The sequence below is a fragment of the Pholis gunnellus genome (genome assembly GCF_910591455.1).
Source record: "Pholis gunnellus genome assembly, chromosome: 6".
NCBI lineage: Eukaryota > Metazoa > Chordata > Actinopteri > Perciformes > Pholidae > Pholis > Pholis gunnellus.
In genome coordinates, this window is record NC_136532.1 from 12,857,248 (window position 1) to 12,876,459 (window position 19,212).

The 19,212-nt window shown below is 41.9% G+C and overlaps 1 protein-coding gene across 4 annotated transcripts; it reads right to left on the reverse strand.

The window, feature by feature from the left end:
* Positions 1-1,032: 1,032 nt before the first annotated feature.
* On the reverse strand, positions 1,033-17,329 carry kif2a (kinesin family member 2a). 4 transcript variants are annotated; one of them, XM_079160516.1, is made up of 22 exons: positions 17,153-17,329; positions 12,068-12,162; positions 9,707-9,829; positions 8,697-8,751; positions 8,357-8,476; positions 8,051-8,095; positions 6,676-6,776; positions 6,436-6,531; positions 6,053-6,107; positions 5,783-5,945; positions 5,514-5,604; positions 5,346-5,409; positions 5,130-5,221; positions 4,905-5,047; positions 4,430-4,634; positions 4,205-4,315; positions 4,041-4,108; positions 3,649-3,774; positions 3,050-3,197; positions 2,817-2,918; positions 2,000-2,135; positions 1,033-1,911 (listed from the first exon to the last, which is right to left on the reverse strand). In XM_079160516.1, the coding sequence occupies exons 1-22, from the start codon at positions 17,211-17,213 to the stop codon at positions 1,826-1,828; spliced, it is 2,286 nt and encodes a 761-aa protein (XP_079016642.1). In that variant the 5' UTR covers positions 17,214-17,329; the 3' UTR covers positions 1,033-1,825. The 4 variants fall into 4 exon arrangements, with proteins under 4 accessions (XP_079016642.1, XP_079016643.1, XP_079016640.1 ...); XM_079160517.1 differs by lacking the exon at positions 8,051-8,095; XM_079160514.1 differs by lacking the exon at positions 3,649-3,774.
* Positions 17,330-19,212: the final 1,883 nt, after the last annotated feature.

A 19,212-nucleotide genomic window follows, 5' to 3' on the forward strand; every position in this document is an offset into this window, starting at 1 on the left:
AGCAGTCAATAGTATTTATGTCATAGAAAGTCAGTTTTGTTAGCCATAAAAATGTCATAGTATACAACATGCAATGTAAGAAAATTACCATAAAAAAGTAATAGTACAGCATGCCATTAAAAAATACCATGAAAAAGTGATAGCATTGTTTGTCATAAAGATGTCATAGTATACTATTCCATAAAAAAGTGTTATGACAGGTCATAGAATAATTAAGCATAAGAAAATATAAAAGAGTCATAGTATAGTATGAAAAAAAACATTTAAAAAAATGATAGGAAAGAATGCCATAAGAATTGTCATAAAAAGTTTTAGTATAGCAGGCCATCAACAACATGCCATTAAAAACGTCATAGTTTAGTACGCCATGAAAATGTTATGAAAAGGTAAGAGTGGTGTATGCCATAAAAAACGTTATAAAAAGTCATGAAGTCAGTGTAGTCATACAAAGTAAAACAAAGTTAGTATAGTTTGTCATGAAGAGTAGTAAATAGTCGTAATACAGAATGTTGCATATATAGTCATCATTAATGGTATGACATTAAAAGTCTGGAAATTTGTGCCTGATTTTAAGTAATTCCCTCTCGGTGTTCCTGAGATATTATGTTCACGAGAACGGACGTACGAACATCTGGACAATCCCAAAACAAAATGCCTCCAGCCACAGCTGTCATATAAACACGTCATATAAACTCATAGTATCGTATGTTGTCATAACATTCCTTTAAACACACCAGTAAAGTTTCCTGACTGCATGTTGCACTGTGACGCTATCGCGGTGATAACATCTGTCCACAGACAGAAATATAAACATCTGGCAAAGTACTGAAAACCAGCTCCTGTAGTTCCTGTGACAGAAGGCGTCTCCAGGACACAGACTCAAGGTAAAAACAACACCAGCGTCTCGACTCGGAGGTGGTGGAAGATGGTTTTTGATGAAAGTTATTCCGTCCTTTGTGTTTGGATAACTTATTATCACAAAAGCCATTTTAAATGAAACACATGAATCTTTATTCTTCATCCAGCATTACATCCGGTGCAAACACTGAAACATGACCGATGGTAGATCAGTGGGTTTACTATACATGTATTAATAGCAGTTCAGTTTTATAACAAAGTGTTAAACATGGGTGGAAAACATTGTTTATGTTAAGTAAGAGTTTTTAAATCAGTTGCCACATAGAGCGACATGGCACAAACTGAAGCAGACTACATGTAAAATCCTCCGGGACACGAGGAAGGAAACAACGGAAGAAGCACGCTGTGGTTAAAGGCTTCTTCCAAACTGGTAAAAGCTCTGAGAAGGAAGGAACAGAGAGAAGAGACCGCTCATAATGATATGACTTCACAATGCCAACCGAGGACCCAAAAGCATAATAACCAACGACGGTGGCGTACGTACGCTATCGCAGAGTGCACATGCAGACATGTCAGCCAGGGCAACCAGAAACCAAATACTGGTTTTTGTAAAGTAAACCATAAAAACATGTTCGGTGAAGATCTCTTCTGAAACCAGGTGAAAAATATTCTGTTCAAAGAAAGTACAAACAAGTATAAAAGAAAATAATTTAATAAGAACAGAGAGGGGAGACTAAACATTCTCCATGAAGGAAACACAACTATTGTCCTTCCTATGTTTTCTAACGAGACCGAAGTGAACGAACAGCCAGTTTTGTTAGGAGAGGGATCAAAATAAATGCTTCAAATCCTGGAGCCTGTCAGTACGTCAGACTGCTCTTTTATTCCACCTTCACAGCTGCCAGAGACGGCCCGAGTGGTGCTGAACGTCGAGTGGTTTTGCTTCTGTATGTTCAACCTCAGCTCTCTAAAGAGCACGTGGCCTCTTGGGATTGATCTGCTTACTTGCTTGCTCCTCCTCCTGGAGCGTAGAGCGGAATGACTTCACTTTATCTGAGAGGGAAAGAAAAAACATAAAAACACGGATTAGTGTTTTGCTGGAGCGGGAAGCATCGTCGCCAAACGTGTGTTTCAGTCATACCTCGGAGCTCCGTGAGGATTTCTATCTTCTGGTCTAGGATCTGCTCCAGTTGAGTGGCGTACAACTCCACGTCATAATCCACCTCCTCCGTCATCTCCAGCAGTACTTTTTCATCCTCCAGCCATCTGATGGACTCCTGCTCACAGAGGACACGTACAGTACAAGTGCATATTTAGTTTATGGCAGCGCGAGATCTAATCGTGCCAGAAGCACAGAAGAATGGGCCTCAATCACAAATATCTTAAATGTGTTCTTAGGAATGATTCACGACATGTTCTTAAACCGCAGCGTTGTTTGTACCCGTGTTCTTATGATTAATCCCATTGTCCTAAAACAAAGGCGTGTGCCGGTTGCATGCGATAGAAGTACGGCTACACCTTGTAATTCGATGAGTCGACTCTTCTATAGGTGACCTCTCTCAACTTGAAATTCTTCAAATTGGAGGAAATGAGCCCGGCAAGGGGCAGCGTCCCGGTGGAGACGTCCCACAAGAGGATCGTCTCACACAGAGTTTACTTCTATGACCCGCTGAGTTGAATCCCCCCCAGCAGACTGCGTGTACCCCACAAGTTTAGAAGTTCAAAACAACGTTTCTGTTCATAATGAAACTGTGGCGGGACGCATTTGACTTTTGGTTGAAATCATCACCCAAAGTAATGCCGATGGATTTTTGCATTGCCAGATTAGAATCTATCTCACTGTACTTCTATACCTTCATGTATAGAAATGAGAAAAGTCCTTCAAAGAAGATGGCATGTCTGTCATCATGTATGTGGAGTATTTAAAGAGTTGTGTATGTTTTCTTTAGTAGTCTGACCTGGAACACAGCTCGGTGGTCCTCCAGGACCTGCTCCTCCATCTCCACTAAGTGAGACACCGCCTCGTGGAAAGTAAAGAGCTGCGGAGACACTTCCTCCTCCTGGGAAACGTATTCACAAGGTCAGAAAGGGACACAGAAGCAGCTTCAGCAGTTACAAAAAGTGAACAAATCTTTTGTGTATTGACATTGTGTTATGAGGCTACGTATACTGCGAGACCGTGTGTCCTTACGTTCTGCTCACAGAGCAGTTTGAGGTCGTCTCTCTGCGGCGAGATGCTCAGCCAGTCCTCGTCTAAAAGCTCCAGCTGGTTGACGGCACTGATGTTGGGTCGACCCCCGTCCATCACTTGGTTGGCGTCCACTGTCAGCTCCTTCACCCTGCAGAGGAAAGAACAGTTGGCAGCGTTTCTTCCACAGCACAGAGCCACGCTGGGCATGGCCGCGGTTTGATTGTGGGTATGAAGTCTACTGTTGGGTCAGAGGCATTCACAAACAGCACAGGATGGGAGCATCGGGACTTGGTCTTCAGGAGTCAATGAAAAGAAAAAAACAGCTGATGTCCACAAGCCGTGGCAAAGATGAAAGTGGAAGTTGAAGCAGGGGAAGAGGATGAAAAGTGTCAAGTCATGCAGATGATGAACAGAAAGGACAAGACGACAGTAGAGGTCTTCCACAGTGAACAGCTGATGACGTGCATGAAAACTGCTGAAATGAGCTCATGGATGTTTATATTATGATGACTTAATAAATACCTGGAGGGAGAGCATGCATTGTGTTGTGTTTTGTGTGTATGCTTGTGTTGTGTTGTGCTTTTGGGGGTTTGCTTGACCTGCTGGGAGAGGTAGCAGCAAAGTCATCATAGTCAAAGGTATTGGTGGGCGAGTTATCAGAGCGACTCCCCTGACCGCCCTGGGAGAAGGGGATGTCAGACGGACTAATCCCAAACTCCTTCACTCTACACAGCGGCAGCGGCCACACAGCAGCAGAAGACGGGGAGGAGAGGGAAACAAAGCAGGAAAAGAAGTGGGCACACGAGAGAGAGTCAGACAGCACTACTGAGAGTTGGCAGAGACATGTACAGTAACAACATTGGCACAGCTCATTTCAATCTATACAAACGTCACCGGGGATTATAGAGGAAATAAAAGAGCTATAATGTTATAACATTGTCTACGTTCTATAGGTTCCTGAGGGCTTTACGGTTAGTCAACATATTCCCACCTGTTGGCGTAGCGTAGTGTGTTGAGCGTATTCTCACAGGACGTCATACCGGGAGAGATTGTTGCAATCTGTGCAGAGAAAGAGAAGATCATTCAGATTAATACCACCTGGGAGACATACAGTATAAAGACACGGACACAGGATATTGAAGGCAATTCACCGACCATGCATGTGCGTGAATTCTCCCCGATGAAAGAGTCTCTCAGGACCTGAGTCAGTTTACTGGCTCTGAATGGAGTGTGAGGCTTGTTACGGCCGAGAGCCCTGATACACTCCTGAAACAAAAGCAGAGACACATCGCACGGGTAAAAAAAACAAAGAGTATTTTACAGTTAGTAGTAAATGCTTAGCAGTCTTATACAGAGCTACTGCCACAGATGTCAACAAACCTTGAGGGCAAGCAGGCTTTTGTTGATCTCAGCTCCCTCCAGACGGGTTTGGCGGTCAGCACTAGAGGTATCCGCTCCCCTCTCGTTGCCTGCGAGGTCGATGAGGGAGAACTTGCCGTGCATTTTCCCCTTCCTCCGGAGAATGATCTGGAAAACGGCGTGGCTGCGAGATGAGTGGGCGTTGGCCGATGTCTGCCCTGATGTTCTGGGAGTGAGGTGAAGGACACATAAGAATTAACAAGCGGCAAAGCAAGGATGGAGAGAACAAGACAAGAACAACTGTCGGAGAGGGAAGATGCAATAAATGTGCATGACTTTCTGTTATTTGCCATAAACACAGTACAAGGAATAAGATGTCATATTCTAGTAAGAGCCATTTTAAAAATAAGTAACAGACTTATTTCACGCAGAACAAAGATGCAAAAATAAGTCTTGCACCATGAACAACAACTAGACAACGTTTCTGTTGTTATACCTGCAGCTGTTGCCCAATTCTATGAGTTTCAAGACCTCCTCCGTGCACTTGACGTCCTTCTCCTGAAGCCCAACCACCTGGACTTGCTGTTTCCCGTCCTCCAGCACCCTCAGCTTAGCTTTACGATTCAGCAGGTCAAACACCTGAATAAACATACACAGTCAGCATTGGTCAATGCTTTATTTAATGAAGAAACTAACAAACATACGATTACATATCACTTGCCTTTCCGCTGTAAATTTCAAAGAAGGTTGCGTAGACTTGTAGATCTAACTTCTTGTAGTTGGGTTTCTTCAACATGAGAAATACATCCCGAGCTGCATGAGAAGAGAAATGTCATCAGAACAAACCAAAACCGTAATAACAGAATAACCAAACTAACGTTATTTGAAAAACATGAAGACAATGAATGAGCAGAGAAACCATAGCTCACTGACTCACCAGCTAATGCATAGACTCCTTTAGCGCAGTCTTGGTTCTTCCCAGAGAAATCTCCACCCATAGTCTAAAATATGACAATATGCAAGGGTGATAAAACAGAGCAAACCTCTCAATAGCAACTATTAGGTCGGATCTCAAGTACGTGTTGTTTCATTGCATGTGACTCACATGTGTTTTTCCACTGCCTGTCTGCCCATAGGCAAAGCAGGTGGCCATGCCTCTCTCAAAAATGGTCTCCACTAGAGGTCTGGCAGTGAACCTGCAGGAGGAGACAAAAGACACATTTCTTCACCACTCTATCTGTAAAAGCACACTAGAACACAAACCAGAAATATGATTATTCAGTTCTGCAAAACGACGCCTTATTGTAATCAGATTGACTAGTCGGGTGTAACTTCTGCCAACTATTAGAGCAAACACACTGTGTTGTTACAGACCTGTAAACCATCTCATTGGTGGTGCTGTCATCAAAGGCGTAGTCAAAGCGGAAAGTCTGGTTCTCCAGGTAGCGGGTCAGGTCCACTTTCTGCTTTGGTTCATGAACCATCACCACGTCCTTACTGGGGATGGTGATCACATCCAAATCCTTCATGGACAACTCTGGAACAAAGCAGAGGCATTCATACTTTGGAGGAAAACATTATAAATAGAGTACAACACATAACGATGGTTACAAGAGCAATGCTGTTACCGACAGTAGACCTTACCTTTCTTGTTGAGCGGACGTTTCCTCACACACACACATATTCTGTGCTCTTCAATCTGGACAGTGACACAAAGATGAACATTTCATTATATATTATATTGTCAACGTCTGAACAGAGCTGCAGCTGATTACATGATTAATCTAACGAGCAATTTATTGATTATTCTAAATATCCTTAAATATCATGCATGGGCGAGGACAAACGGGACATGCTGCCGTCTTGCCGCTTCCCGTCTCTGTCTGAAATACCTCCACGCTTTAGAGGATCATGGCCGATGTTTTAAGCTGCAGCCATATTCTTGCAATGTGCCGACACATGTTATGCAAACCAGCATATTTTTGTAATCGATGACGTCGACCAGAAGAGAAGTTAAATCTACTTACCAGATCCGCTGTGGTCAGGGGCCGGTAGTCTAGACTGGCTCGGAAATCTCGGATCATGTACATGATCTCATAGTTGGGGATGGTGGTGTCCACCTCCTGGAGGAGGGCAAGAAGAGAGGTGCTGGCTTATTCACCAACAGGTAAATCATTCTTATGTATTTCAATGTATCATCTCGATGTGATCATCAAGACCACATCAATCTATTTGGATTATTGGGAAGGTGGATAGTAGTGATGTACCTGAGCTCTCTTCTCTCTGAGCTCCTGCTGCTGAATGCGGCGTCTCTCTCTCTTCTCCTGCAGTTTCTCCACCTCCTTCACGCAGTTTGACTTCCTCCTCGCTGCCATAAAGACAAGAGAAACGGTAACTCTACTGCCTTTTCACAGGATACGCCAATATCCTTTCATCTGTAAAATGGTCTCCTCCAGAAAGTTTCTTCTACTTCCTCCGTCCTTCCTTTTTTCGCTTGGCTTGAACAGTATCTTTCCCTCTGTGCATCTTTCCTCTCGTGGTAGTCTTTCAAACAGAAGGGAGACTTTGGGCTGAATCCAACAAAGAGAAACCGTAATAGAGCTCTAAGCACAGACTGCGATGCAGTGGCTGGCACACAGTGCCTCTAGTATAAACACTAGCTTCTTTCTCTACATAACCGACAAAAGGCTCTTACAGTATGTTCTAAACCTTCTCTCATGTATCCCTTCTATCTACATCCTAAACCGCAACGGCACCGAGAGACTGCTAAAACATGTCACTCTTAATCAACATATGTGTCTTGTATTAACTGCAGTTACTCCAAATAAAATTAGGTGGTTTCAAATCAAGTATGATTACAAAATCAACCAGTAATCAATAGAAGCTTATTCCAGATCTCCCAGCATCGCACACCCACAGATTAGTATTGTTGAGGTCAATCACAGCCATAATAAGGGAACGTGAGTGAGCAAACATCGCTGGCACTGTTCATAATAAAACAGTGTTATCTGATTAGCCTTAGCTCGCTGCTACAGCCGCAGCTTCCCACCGTAAAGCCCGGCTGAAGCGCTGTAATACAGCCATGACCCGACGTTGGCTCCGGTCCCCGAAAACAGACTACGAGAGCAGAGGGATTATTAATCTGCTCTAATCTGGGAGGAAAAGATGAGCTGGCTCAGCACCAGGACGAGGCAGTACGAGAGAGACACCATCACTGATTGTGACTCTGTCTCACAGGCTGTGAGAGAACAAGGCGCTTCCCTCTCCCTCCTCTTCGTTGATCAAATGACAGCGAGCAGTAAGAAGGAATGGATGATAAAGAAGAAGGTTATTGATGTCGTCTGAGCCTTGAGGAGTAACGCACAGCGCCACAGGGTTTTCCATGTGTGTGCCTGCGTGTGACTCAGCAGAAATCAGACAGCAGGGAAAAGACCAGCAGCAACCCTGTCTAATACCCAGAGAGCCGGTTTGCTGGATGGATAGCGTTTTATGCTACTTCACCACCACACCACAGCTCGGAATAGCAACATGTTGGGTGTACAATCTCCTCATAAGACTAGAGGACTCTCAGTTTCTATTGGGAGCTCTAACAGAGTTACCATAAGGCAGTGAGGGACGGGGAAACATGCAGGTGATACATACAAAGCTGTCCCGACTCCTTTCTGGATATCGGGTGATGTGAGGATTCTGTGATAAACATGCGGCCAACAAAAACACATTAATAGTTTTACAGATGGCCGAGATCAATGGATCTAAAATACGGCAAATGTTAAAAAGCATTGGCGTCCAAAAGGAGCCATGTCTGGATTTATATTTAAACCCAAAGAGAATTATTCAACTTTAGGCCAAATGATACAACTGCCTCCCTAAAAATACTATTTTCTGGAAAACAGTCACAGCTTAGGCTTTAGGTTAATTAAAAACAAACTACTGTTTTAATCATGTCACCATTCTGCAGCTGCTGCTGTGTCTGAGCCTGAGTGAGCGGTGTCGGCTGCAGAGACGGCGGTGGCGGTGGAGCAGGCTCTAGTTGTTGAGGTTGTGGTTGTCTGGCCCGAGTCGGAATCACTGAAAACACAAACCACCAAAGATTAAGAAAGACACAGTTTGACTTGCATGCTGCTCACTGTTTTAAACTTTAATTTGTTTTTATTAAAATCACTTTGACCACGGGTCACGGTGACTTTTACCCCCGAATTTGCAACTGGTGTTCTAGGGTGAGATCTAAGCAATGTGGTAGTACTGGTAAGATAATTGAACCGTTCCCAGAGAAGTGCATGAAACAAACCTCTGTTGTCCCTGGACGGAGTGTCATTCTTAATGGGGGCTATCGTCCGTCGATTCTGCAAGAAAAAAACAAAAGCTACATTAATATATTCTAAGATGAGAGGTTCAGGTTCAGTGATTCCTGAAAAAGGAATCAATACATCTTGTTTCCATTCCGTTTTAAACCTTTTCCGCCTGCAGTAGACGGATCAGAGGATCAGATTAGTGGAGTACAGATGTCTCCTTTCTCAAATGTTCCTGATGACACTGCCAATGCACACATCCTAAACTATGTTTAAACTAGAATGACCTCACTGTGGTTGAAAGCCTCCTCCAACCTGTCAAGTTGCAGTTTACATCCACATCTCTCAAAACTGTCATTTCATCCTATTATAGCACAGGACTCGTATTACCAGGGGACCTCATAGGATTCAGAAGTTACTCCGTGTCTGTGTTTTGTGCGGCGAATTTGCACGGGATAAATTAAGTCTGTGTTTTTTTTATTTTCCCTGGGTATGATGTCACGGCTCTGCGTAATATCCACTTATATTAACGCAGATTATACAATATATCTGTATTTAATACTATATTAAATATATATTGTCCAAATCACAAAAGGCTGTAACTGTATACTTTGTGAGGATGATCTCTGAACAAGTTCTATTCACGCGACGTCCCCTCCTTTCACATTGCCTCACAGGTTTCACTTCAAATGTTTCATATGTTTAAAAGTTGAATGCATATTGTACCGTACAGCAGGTTTCATCACAAACTGCAATATTTACCAAAATAATCCCAGTGTGAACGTGACAAAAGGGGAGCAGTCCTAATCTACTGTGCACCACGCACCGTGTTCTTCACAGCACCAATTAGCTGGTTACCTAGAAGGACCCAGGTTCTATATTAAGGTCCTGCAAACTGCAGCCACATGGCTCCTCCAGCAAGTCTAAGCTGCACTCTCCCTCACATGGAGGCAGGCGGTCAAAAGAGAGCGGGGGGGGGGGGGGGGGGGGGGGGCATAGAGGTACTCACCTTGGCAATTTTGTTGACCTTCACACATGTGGGTGTAGGTGGGGGTGGAGTCTCTGGACTAGGGACGATTTCCTCATCTGGAGCCACATCTGGGTTAAGTGCAAATATACTCTCCAGGTCGATCTGTCCAAAAACAGAGAAGTATTGATGCCAACAGATCACGTGAATGACAACTAACTGATGTTTGGCATATTAGACTTATAACGAGCTCACACTGGACGTGGAAGCGCTGCGCTAGTTCAATTGTCTCGTGAGCAGTAGCACGTGTGAAGCACATTTCACAGATCACACAAGCATCTCTCTCTCTCTCTCTCTCTCTCTCTCTCTCTCTCTCTCTCTCTCTCTCTCTCTCTCTCTCTCTCTCGACACAACTGCATGAGTGCTGGTGAAAATGGCAAAGTTGTGTGGAGACAAGCACCAGAAGCACGACTTTTTTTACATTAGTCAACAATAACTGACTACACGATCAAATGTTAGATGGACTTTCTGGAGCCTGTAAGAAGAGCTGCATCATGTTTACCTTTATCCCACCAGCTGCTACAGTATAACCTCACAGACCTCTAAACACACGAGACTGGTCGTTTATTAATTGATATTCGGTTACCAGGGACCATCATAGCCAGCGTCTCATGTTTTGTCCTTGAAACACACTGCAGTACAAACGTTGAACCATGTACGAGTGAGATGTAGAGAATTATTGCTAACATAGTGTGGGTCCAAATAGTCCAATATAATCATATGAACAGTTTCACCAAATCAATTTCTTTGGTAAATATGTGATGAAAAATCAGACCCCATCTATCTTTCTGTGCAGTTTTGTGGTGACGTTTGTTCACACACCCACACCTCTGCACAACCCTCCAGGAGGAGTCGTTGCCAGATTTTGAATGAATACAGCCAAAGGGCGACCTTCATCCTGCCCTCTCTGCTGTTGTGTGTGCCTCGGTAAACAGACAGACACTCTGCAAACATTAGAGGAGAGGGAGAGAGAGAAAGAAAGAGAGAGAGCGAGAGAGAGACTGTGTGCTTCTGCTTATGAATGCAATGCTTGTGCCTCGGTATCAAGACGCCGAGGGGCGGGACAAAGCAACAGCATCCGACGACCTCACACCCTGTATGCCGTTATTGGCTGGGAGTTACGACCCCACGTGGGGCCCAAAGGCTCTTCATTAATGTCCAGAAAGTTACCGTCCACAGCACAATAAGATGAAGAGAGAAAATACAGGCAGAGGGCCGGATGTCTGTAGATACAGACGCCAGCACACACTGCTAGAGGGTCACGAGGGATTCTTTTTGTATCACTCTGAACATTGTTTTCTAGGAAATTCTCGCATATTATACTTTTAACAAAAACATCCAATATAAAAGTATTCTCAATCCCAGAAAGACCTTTACTTGATTTGTACATATTCTAGATACATTGTAGAGATTTGATTTGACTTTGCTAATGTGTTAAAGAAGCTGAATCCACCATTCAGTGCTCAAGGACGGGAAAGTGAGCGTATCACTATTGTTATAGGCGCTGCAGGTCGTTGTGCAACGGACTGAAGTTGATCTGTGATCCGTAGTTTTGTCACAAATACATTATAACTGAGTATTCAAGCTGACGACAGACACTGAATGAAACTATGAAGTTTTAGCAAACACCTTTCAAGAGTACATGGGTTAAATCAATAATACCCCCCCCCCCCCAAAAAAAATCTTGCATTCAAAGTTTGGTAGCCTTAATGTTGTCTTGCAAATGGAATAACTTTATATCAGCAACATCTAATGTTAGCCATCTGTTAACCAGAGAAAAAGAGCTTCTGATGATAGAAGATACTGATTTACAAATTACTGCAAAAACAGAATGTAAAGTTTACAACATCTCAATACGCTTGAACAATATATTAGTGGGACTATAGAAACTATATTTGATATATATATATATAAATATATATTTAGTGGGATACACACTGTGTGGGACACATGTCTAGAGTTACAGGCTGTGTTGGGTCAGAGACAGTTCAGAGTTTCCTGTATCTGTGACTCGTGGGTTTTGCCACTAAGTCAATTAAAGCCAATGGGAGAAGTAAACATAAACAAATATTTTGACCGATTCTTTCGCCCCATATTCACCGAAGTAAATTTTGGACCCACTGTTCACCAGCCACATATTATGGGACGTTCCAGTGGCAACGCTTGTATTGCATCATCTTTGATTTGCTCGTGCACATCGGTGTACAGAGGGTGTCGTCTGGTGGGAGTGTCGGCCATTCAAGCTGCTTGTGTAATCCCCACAGCTCCTGAACATCTTTGCATGAATTATTTATTGCTGTGGATAAAAAGAAGCACATGCTGGTGCTTTACGTGGTGATTTACCTCTTTCCCTTTTGTGTCTCCATTTTCTATCCACTCCACCGTGACACTCTCGTTGTCCTCATTCAGCGAGGTCACCATCGCCTGGTGTATTCGTCCTGTAAAGGTGTCACAGACGGGGAAAACCAAACATCAACGTCAGCATTTAGATAGCAACAATGGTGGAAATATTGTTATTGTTTAGAAGTATAGCGATAAAGGCCATAGATGTGCTACTCAACACCTCATGTGTTAGTAATGAAAAAAGGGAAGAATGATAAGTAAATAAAAATGTATTTTTGTTCCATCTCTTTTTCTCTGACACACACACACACTTAGTGGATTTCACTAATACCTCACTTTGGGCATTAGCAAGGTAATGTATTTAGTAAATTACAAAGGTCCTAATTACCACCTGCAAGCCTGATCAGATCTGTGAAATTAGAACCAATTATATTTGGAAATGCAGCAAGGTTGTAAAAGCCTGAGAGGGGTTATGTTTTTGAGAATGTAGTACATTGTATTTAATGTTTTCTCATTGCATTGTCACTGCAAAATGAGGGCTTACTTATTGCATGATGACATGAATTTATATCATCACTCTACAAAATCTTATAGTGCAAATTAATGATTATGTAGACTAGAGGTTGTAATTAAAAATAACAAGTGAGATTTGAACCTGTTTTACACATATGAAGAATTTGGTTACATGTAATGCAAATAGTGGACCACAGGCCATTGCTTTAGCACTTTAATCTGTATTTCAGTATATTACCGAACATCAATGTCTCAATCGTATCCATAAACACTATCAAAACAGCTTGTTACACAACCTAATGTAGAATGATGCCATATTAAATGTAATCACGTCTGTGCTCATATTAATACTAACCAACAGCACATTATATTTTGATGACGATTGGGTCCTTTAAGTTTCAAATGAGAGCGAGGCATTAGGCTAGATCTGACTGTGAGGTTTGATAATGAATCACTGATAATAGAGACGAGCACAGCTGCTGCAGCGAGCCTGCATGCTTTCCTCTGCAGTGTAACGATACTCGCTCGACAGAATCGGCTCAGTCCTCCCATCTTTGTCCACGTGAATCTGACTGTATGCTGTAAAGTCCCAGCATGATCCAGGGAAACACAATGTTCCTGCATCCATTATTCAGAGACACAGGAAGCTGCCAGCAAAGATGCTTTTAGTGTTCCTAACTGCTCAACATCTCTTTGATTTACCGTACAATGGTTTTATTTGGCAAAACGTAAAAAAGCAAATCAAAAACAATTCATACACTTACTAAATCAACTGTAGTTTCGATATGTATACATTTAATCCATCAACATTGATTGAAGATGAGAAGACAACACTGTTGTATGATACATACTGTGTTAAAAATAATACATTCTACCCAAAAAATGACAAGTGACATGATCTGAACAGACATTGCTACACATTTAAATGCAACATCAGTTTGGCCATTTTGCATACATAAGGCATTCAGTGATATATGATACTGCCATACAGATTTAATGAACAGTAATGATGTCAACCTGACAATCCATGACCTACCCTTCATCAGAAATGACTGTGGTCCCCATAAACTATTATAATATGGGTTGAGCTCAGGCACTGCCTTATTAAAAACAACACTATTCAGCACTAATGACAACAGATGGGTGACATAGTAACGGTGTTGGGCCACCAGACATTGGCAAAAACAGCTTTAATGCGCCTTGGCATGAATTTTCTAATTCTTTGTAACTCTACAGACGGGATAAACACCATTCATACAAAAGATATTTTCTCATTTGGTGTTGACAGTGGAGAGCACCCGTCCAAAATCTCCTACAGGTGTTCAATCGGCTGGAGATGTGATGACTATGAAGCCATCATCATATCCTTCACATCCTTTCATATTTCAACCATTCAGTCACTTCTTGTGCCCTGTATGTGACCTGTTTGACTGTGCATGCAACATTTTGGAGTGTACTTCAGTAACGACTATTCCAACATCGGCCAGGTCTGCACAGTGGAATGACAGCCAGACATGATTTATTGCAAATAATCAATTTTTGGTACCGTTACCTGGCACAGTAGGTTGCAAAGCAAACCTTGGTAACAGTAAATGTGGTTGGAATGGACACGCGTTGCTTAGTTTTACACCTGTACTTAAGGAGAGTGTTGAGAGCACGCCATGCTGCAGTGACTGCAGCACTCAGAGGATTTACGGTGACAACAGAGGGCCCTCCAAATCATTGCTGCTTCCTTTGGCTAAAGTCAGTGGTCAAAGCTTGAAAGAATGAAATGTAACATGAAGTGATCAGCTTCTTTCTCTGCTGAATTAGAAAAGATGTTTGTTGCACCAACCAGCACACAGCAGCAGCCTTATTTGTATGCCATGCTGCTGCATGTAGCAGCCAGAAGAGTAATGTATTGTATATTACTGGTTTTAACAAAGAGTTAATCTTCAGGTGAAGATGAACTTTGTTTTAATACAATGACCCAGACAATGTGGGTGTAGAGAGTGAATGCCAGCACAGATTGACAGCAGACGTTAAACCAAAAGCACTAATGAAAAGAATATGGTGTGGAAAGCCCGATACATATTTTACTTTCTTACTTTTATAATGTAAAAGTAAGACTACTTCCCCACGGAAAGGCCTTCTGAGCAAGGGCGCTGCTTGTAGAGATGTGCGGTTATCAATGGAGCAGACTATATTTATAACCTGATAAGACACCACAGTCACAGTAACCTGTTGCAGTCAGAGGCTGTGAGGGACGCAAAAGATCACCAAGACAGCATTTATTTCTTATTATTGATTAAACTACTATCAAAAATGTTTCTACTTATCATGCAGTCTATGAAATTATTAAATAATGACAGTTACTAGAGTCCAAGCTCAAATGAAAGAAAAAGAAAAGACTGTTATTGATAAGTCACTCAAATAACTAACCAGATTTGATCACCTTTGTGCCAGTTGACTAGTGATATAATCAGTAATCATTTCAGCAGTAAAAGTAAAAAGCCTTAACGTAGGTCCAAGAGCACAGCAGCAGTCCCGTGGCAGACATAACACACACACACACACACACACACACACACACACACACACACACACACACACACACACACACACACACACACACACACACACACACACACACACACACACACACACACACACACACACACACACATATATGATTTCTCTTCAGAAATCAGTATGGATCGGCCTACCTCATCCTCACATACACGGCACACACACACACACACACTGTAACTGAATGCATTGTTCACTGTGTCCCACTTCTACACTAAAACCTGACTGAATGGGTCGGCTGTCGCCTACCAGTAGCTAGTTGAAGGGGCTAAAGATGGGGTCTCTGCGAAGCCCGAAGAACAAACATAGCCTTCAAAGCATCAGTTTCACAACAAAACCCAAGGCATTCATTGATGAAACTGTGTCACCATGTCACAGATTGAGCAATATAACGCAGTCCATAACCACCAAGCCGGTAGGTGACATATGTCTCTCTAGTACTTTAAAAGACAAGTTTCACACAAGAATGAAGGCCAAGTACATGGATTATCTGTTATAACAGATAATCCATGTACAACATTAAACAGGGAAAATATAGTTGCAAAAACGGCATACAAATTAATTTCATTTTATATATAATAGTAGTACAAAATTATTCTCCATGAAGTCTTGCTCTCATCACGGCTGTCTGTGACAGGGGAAAAAAACACAGGCGAGCACAATAAATGGCAGAATCTAAGGAGCTGGCTGTAACAGATGGAGCGGTGGCCTGAATCTGAACCAGCCCCGCCAGAAACCCCCCAGAGAGGGCAATCCCTGCTCTGGAGGCAACACCAACCAGCAGGGAAATGGAACCACCACCTCCCTCTCTCCCCCTCCCTCTGATGATGGAGTTGAGGACATCATCAACAACAACCAATATGACAGTTAAAAACACACCCTTGCTACTAGCTTTGAACTGTTTACTTTCAATCAATTGCTTTGTTCAAAACCAAATCAGTTGTTTAAGGGTTTACTGCAAAACTGGGTGTAGCCTAATCCTGGAAGGACTAGCAGGAATGACTCAAAGTCATCTTTGGCTCCCTGAAGCAAAGCTCTACATCTACACAGGGTCGGCAGAATAAAGCTGACGTTCACATACAGAAGAGTTATAAAATAAGCAAGGCAGTAAGCACAGAGATGTCATAAGCGTTTCTTACACTACTGTTTGCTGCACTTCATTGTAACGTTGTATTGGCAAAATTAACATTATTTAAAATACGTTTCCTTGTTATAAGAGGTTTCTAAAAGCACAGTTGTTTACATAATAATGTAGTAACTAAGATCTTGGGATATGTCTGTCTATGGTGTTATTATCGATACATAGCATGTCATTTGTTTAAACATGTTTGGACAATTAGAGTTTCCATAACTGGTGTTAGTTTAGAAAACAATTAATAACCTGAACAAATGGATTATATTGGGTATGAACTAACGTTACAGACCAAAAGGAAAACTAACTGGTCAACTAGCTAAATGGGTGGTGGTTCTATTATCTATTATTTTATTATATAATCGTGTTGTCTTACTGCTGTACTAACACCGGCCGGTAACGTTAGCCGGTGCTAACCGTTTAGCTCACCACAAGCTAATGTTGGTGCCGATCTATTGAACTAGCTAACGTTAGCTTGGTTAGCAATTTAGCTAGCTTAGCTAATATAAAATGTCAACTCCATGACAGAATAACCCATTTAGGTAACGTTATACAGCGGTACTAACGTTGGTGTTTTAGCGTCGTTAATTCCCAATTGAGAGCATTTGGTGTTGTCGTACGATATGAATTAAGAGCTAACAACAAAGGTCTCTTGAATCGCAGAGAAGCCTGCTAACAAAAGGTGAGAGCTCATTCAAAGGCTCTGGCCATGTTGCGTTACTCCGCCCTGACAGCTAACAGTAATGACTTCGTGCAGCTAACGTGAACGTTACGCTCTGCAGCCAGAACAACGGTTGCTGTATTCAACAGCAACAAAGATCCTCTGACAACTTGCACAGTGCGACGGGAACATATTACTGGGTGAAACTTACCATCACTGCGCTTTATCTCCACATAAGTACCAACGACAATCTTCCCAAAACACGACGCCATTCTACATTACATAAACAATTAACAAAAACGGGATTAAAGACTTATTATGAGCCGGGTAGATGCAGCTTCTTGTGTTTGGTAGTCTTTGGTCGAGGTGGAAGATGCAGGCAATAGAATGAGCTAGCATTACGTTAGCGATGAAGAATAGCAAAGAACGTCCGGTACGGTATTTTTCAAAATAAAATCAGGCTAAATTCGCTCTTGAGTTCCTGCTTGTACTAAAATACGAGACAGGTTGCCTCCTATGTAGTATTTGCAAACTGAGTGGGTCTTGTAGTTTTGTCTGTCTTGTAAGAGGGCCTACTCTATGTGCAAAACGTTTAGGTGGAATATTGCACTTTTTTACTCTTTTTACACTTTCAGGTCTAGTAACTATACTTTGCAGTTTAAAACTGCCTATAAATTGCATTGTTGTATCGTAAACTACCCAAAAGAATGGAAAAGTTAGCTTCAGCTTAACCAACTGCATAATTAAAATGCTGCTTACAATTTAACACACAATTATTAATGCAATATGATGGGTCTTAATACAATACTAATGTAACACCACTACCAATTCTCCTGCAAAACAAGTCATTATATGTGTGGTACTAAAGTACAATTTGCTGATAATACTTCTACTTGAGTAACAGTTTTAATACAGGACTTTTACTTAAAGAGTGTGTTTGCATTGTGGCATTGCAGCGTTTACTAATGTAAAGAATCTGAATAGTTCTTGCACCACTGTGGCAAACTAATAAACACACTCATTCCACTTTGTGTACAATTTTCACTCTTACTGTAGTGGATGGATCCTGCCACCTGGTGGCCTCAGATCTTGAACAGTCCAAATATACAGCCCAAGCAAATAAACACTCCTTCCCTCCTCCAATACATATTCAATGGAAAGATTTTACCCACTCTCCAGAGTGAGTAAAAAAAGAGTGCTCAAGCTTATTATCACTATACACGTGTGTCGTGTTTTTTTTTGTGCGAATGTGTGAAATCATTATAATCATATGACATAATTGACAAAATATGTTTATTATATTTACTCCGGGAATGGTGCCATATACTGCTGCAATAAGAATTGGGTAGCAAAGAAAACGTTCCAAATGGTCTGTACATTCTCACATTGTCTCCATCCCAGTTCATGGCTCCTAACTTCATGTTAAGAGTGTGAGGAGAAGAAGTGAAAAAAAACCCCCAACTTTTGGAAATACCCCAAATTATTCCACTGACGACTGATGCATCATATTTGAAAAAAGTTCAACTGAATATCACCCAGATATATTATCTGAAGACAGGCATCCACTGACACTGACTTTAAGCTCATGAATTGAAAACGTATAATGAATAAAATGTGTATGAATTAAAATTGGCCACAGGCATGTAAGACAAAAACATTGTATGGTCATATAATTGTCATACATTTCATTTGGGCCGTTTTGGAATTTAGCCTATACACCTATCTCTAATGACGCTTATCAATTTCTTTCTTGGACCACATGAACTGCTTTGTTCTTTAAAGTAGCATGTTTTCAAGGATAACAACTCTAAAATATGTCCTCAGCTAACCAAATTTTTGTTTTGCTCATACTTGTTTCAACCAGTCAAACATAACAAGATAGGTGACAATTAACCAGCAGAGTAGCCTGACCTAACCTGACTTTGCCCAATCAAAACCCATTCAATTGTTACCCTCAGAAAGTGCCAAATGACAATATGACTGGTGTAGAAAGTAAAACTATACTCAACTGAGATGACAGACAAACACCCTGAGCAGACCACCAGTTCAACACATATCAGTTTAGTTTCTTGTATTATTTACAATTTCACACACAAAAAACAGACAACAGCTAGAAAATGCCTGACCCCAACTCATGGGGCTCGAGATCATTCTTTTTCTAGAAGCTACTAGATTCCTCTATGGTCCCGGTCCTGCAGCTGTCCACCCACCAACCCCCTGTCTCCACACACACACACACACACACACACACACACACACACACACACACAC

What these genes read in the sequence shown, in the direction of transcription:
- kif2a (XM_079160516.1), bottom strand. Translation starts at nt 17,213, where the DNA reads ATGGCGTCGTGTTTTGGGAAGATTGTCGTTGGTACTTATGTGGAGATA. An exon ending in AAAGGAGTCGGGACAGCTTT is followed by an intron (nt 6,777 to 8,050) that starts GTATGTATCACC and finishes TCTTTATGGCAG; the next exon opens with CGAGGAGGAAGTCAAACTGC. An exon ending in AACTGCTCTGTGAGCAGAAC is followed by an intron (nt 2,919 to 3,049) that starts GTAAGGACACAC and finishes TACGTTTCCCAG; the next exon opens with GAGGAGGAAGTGTCTCCGCA.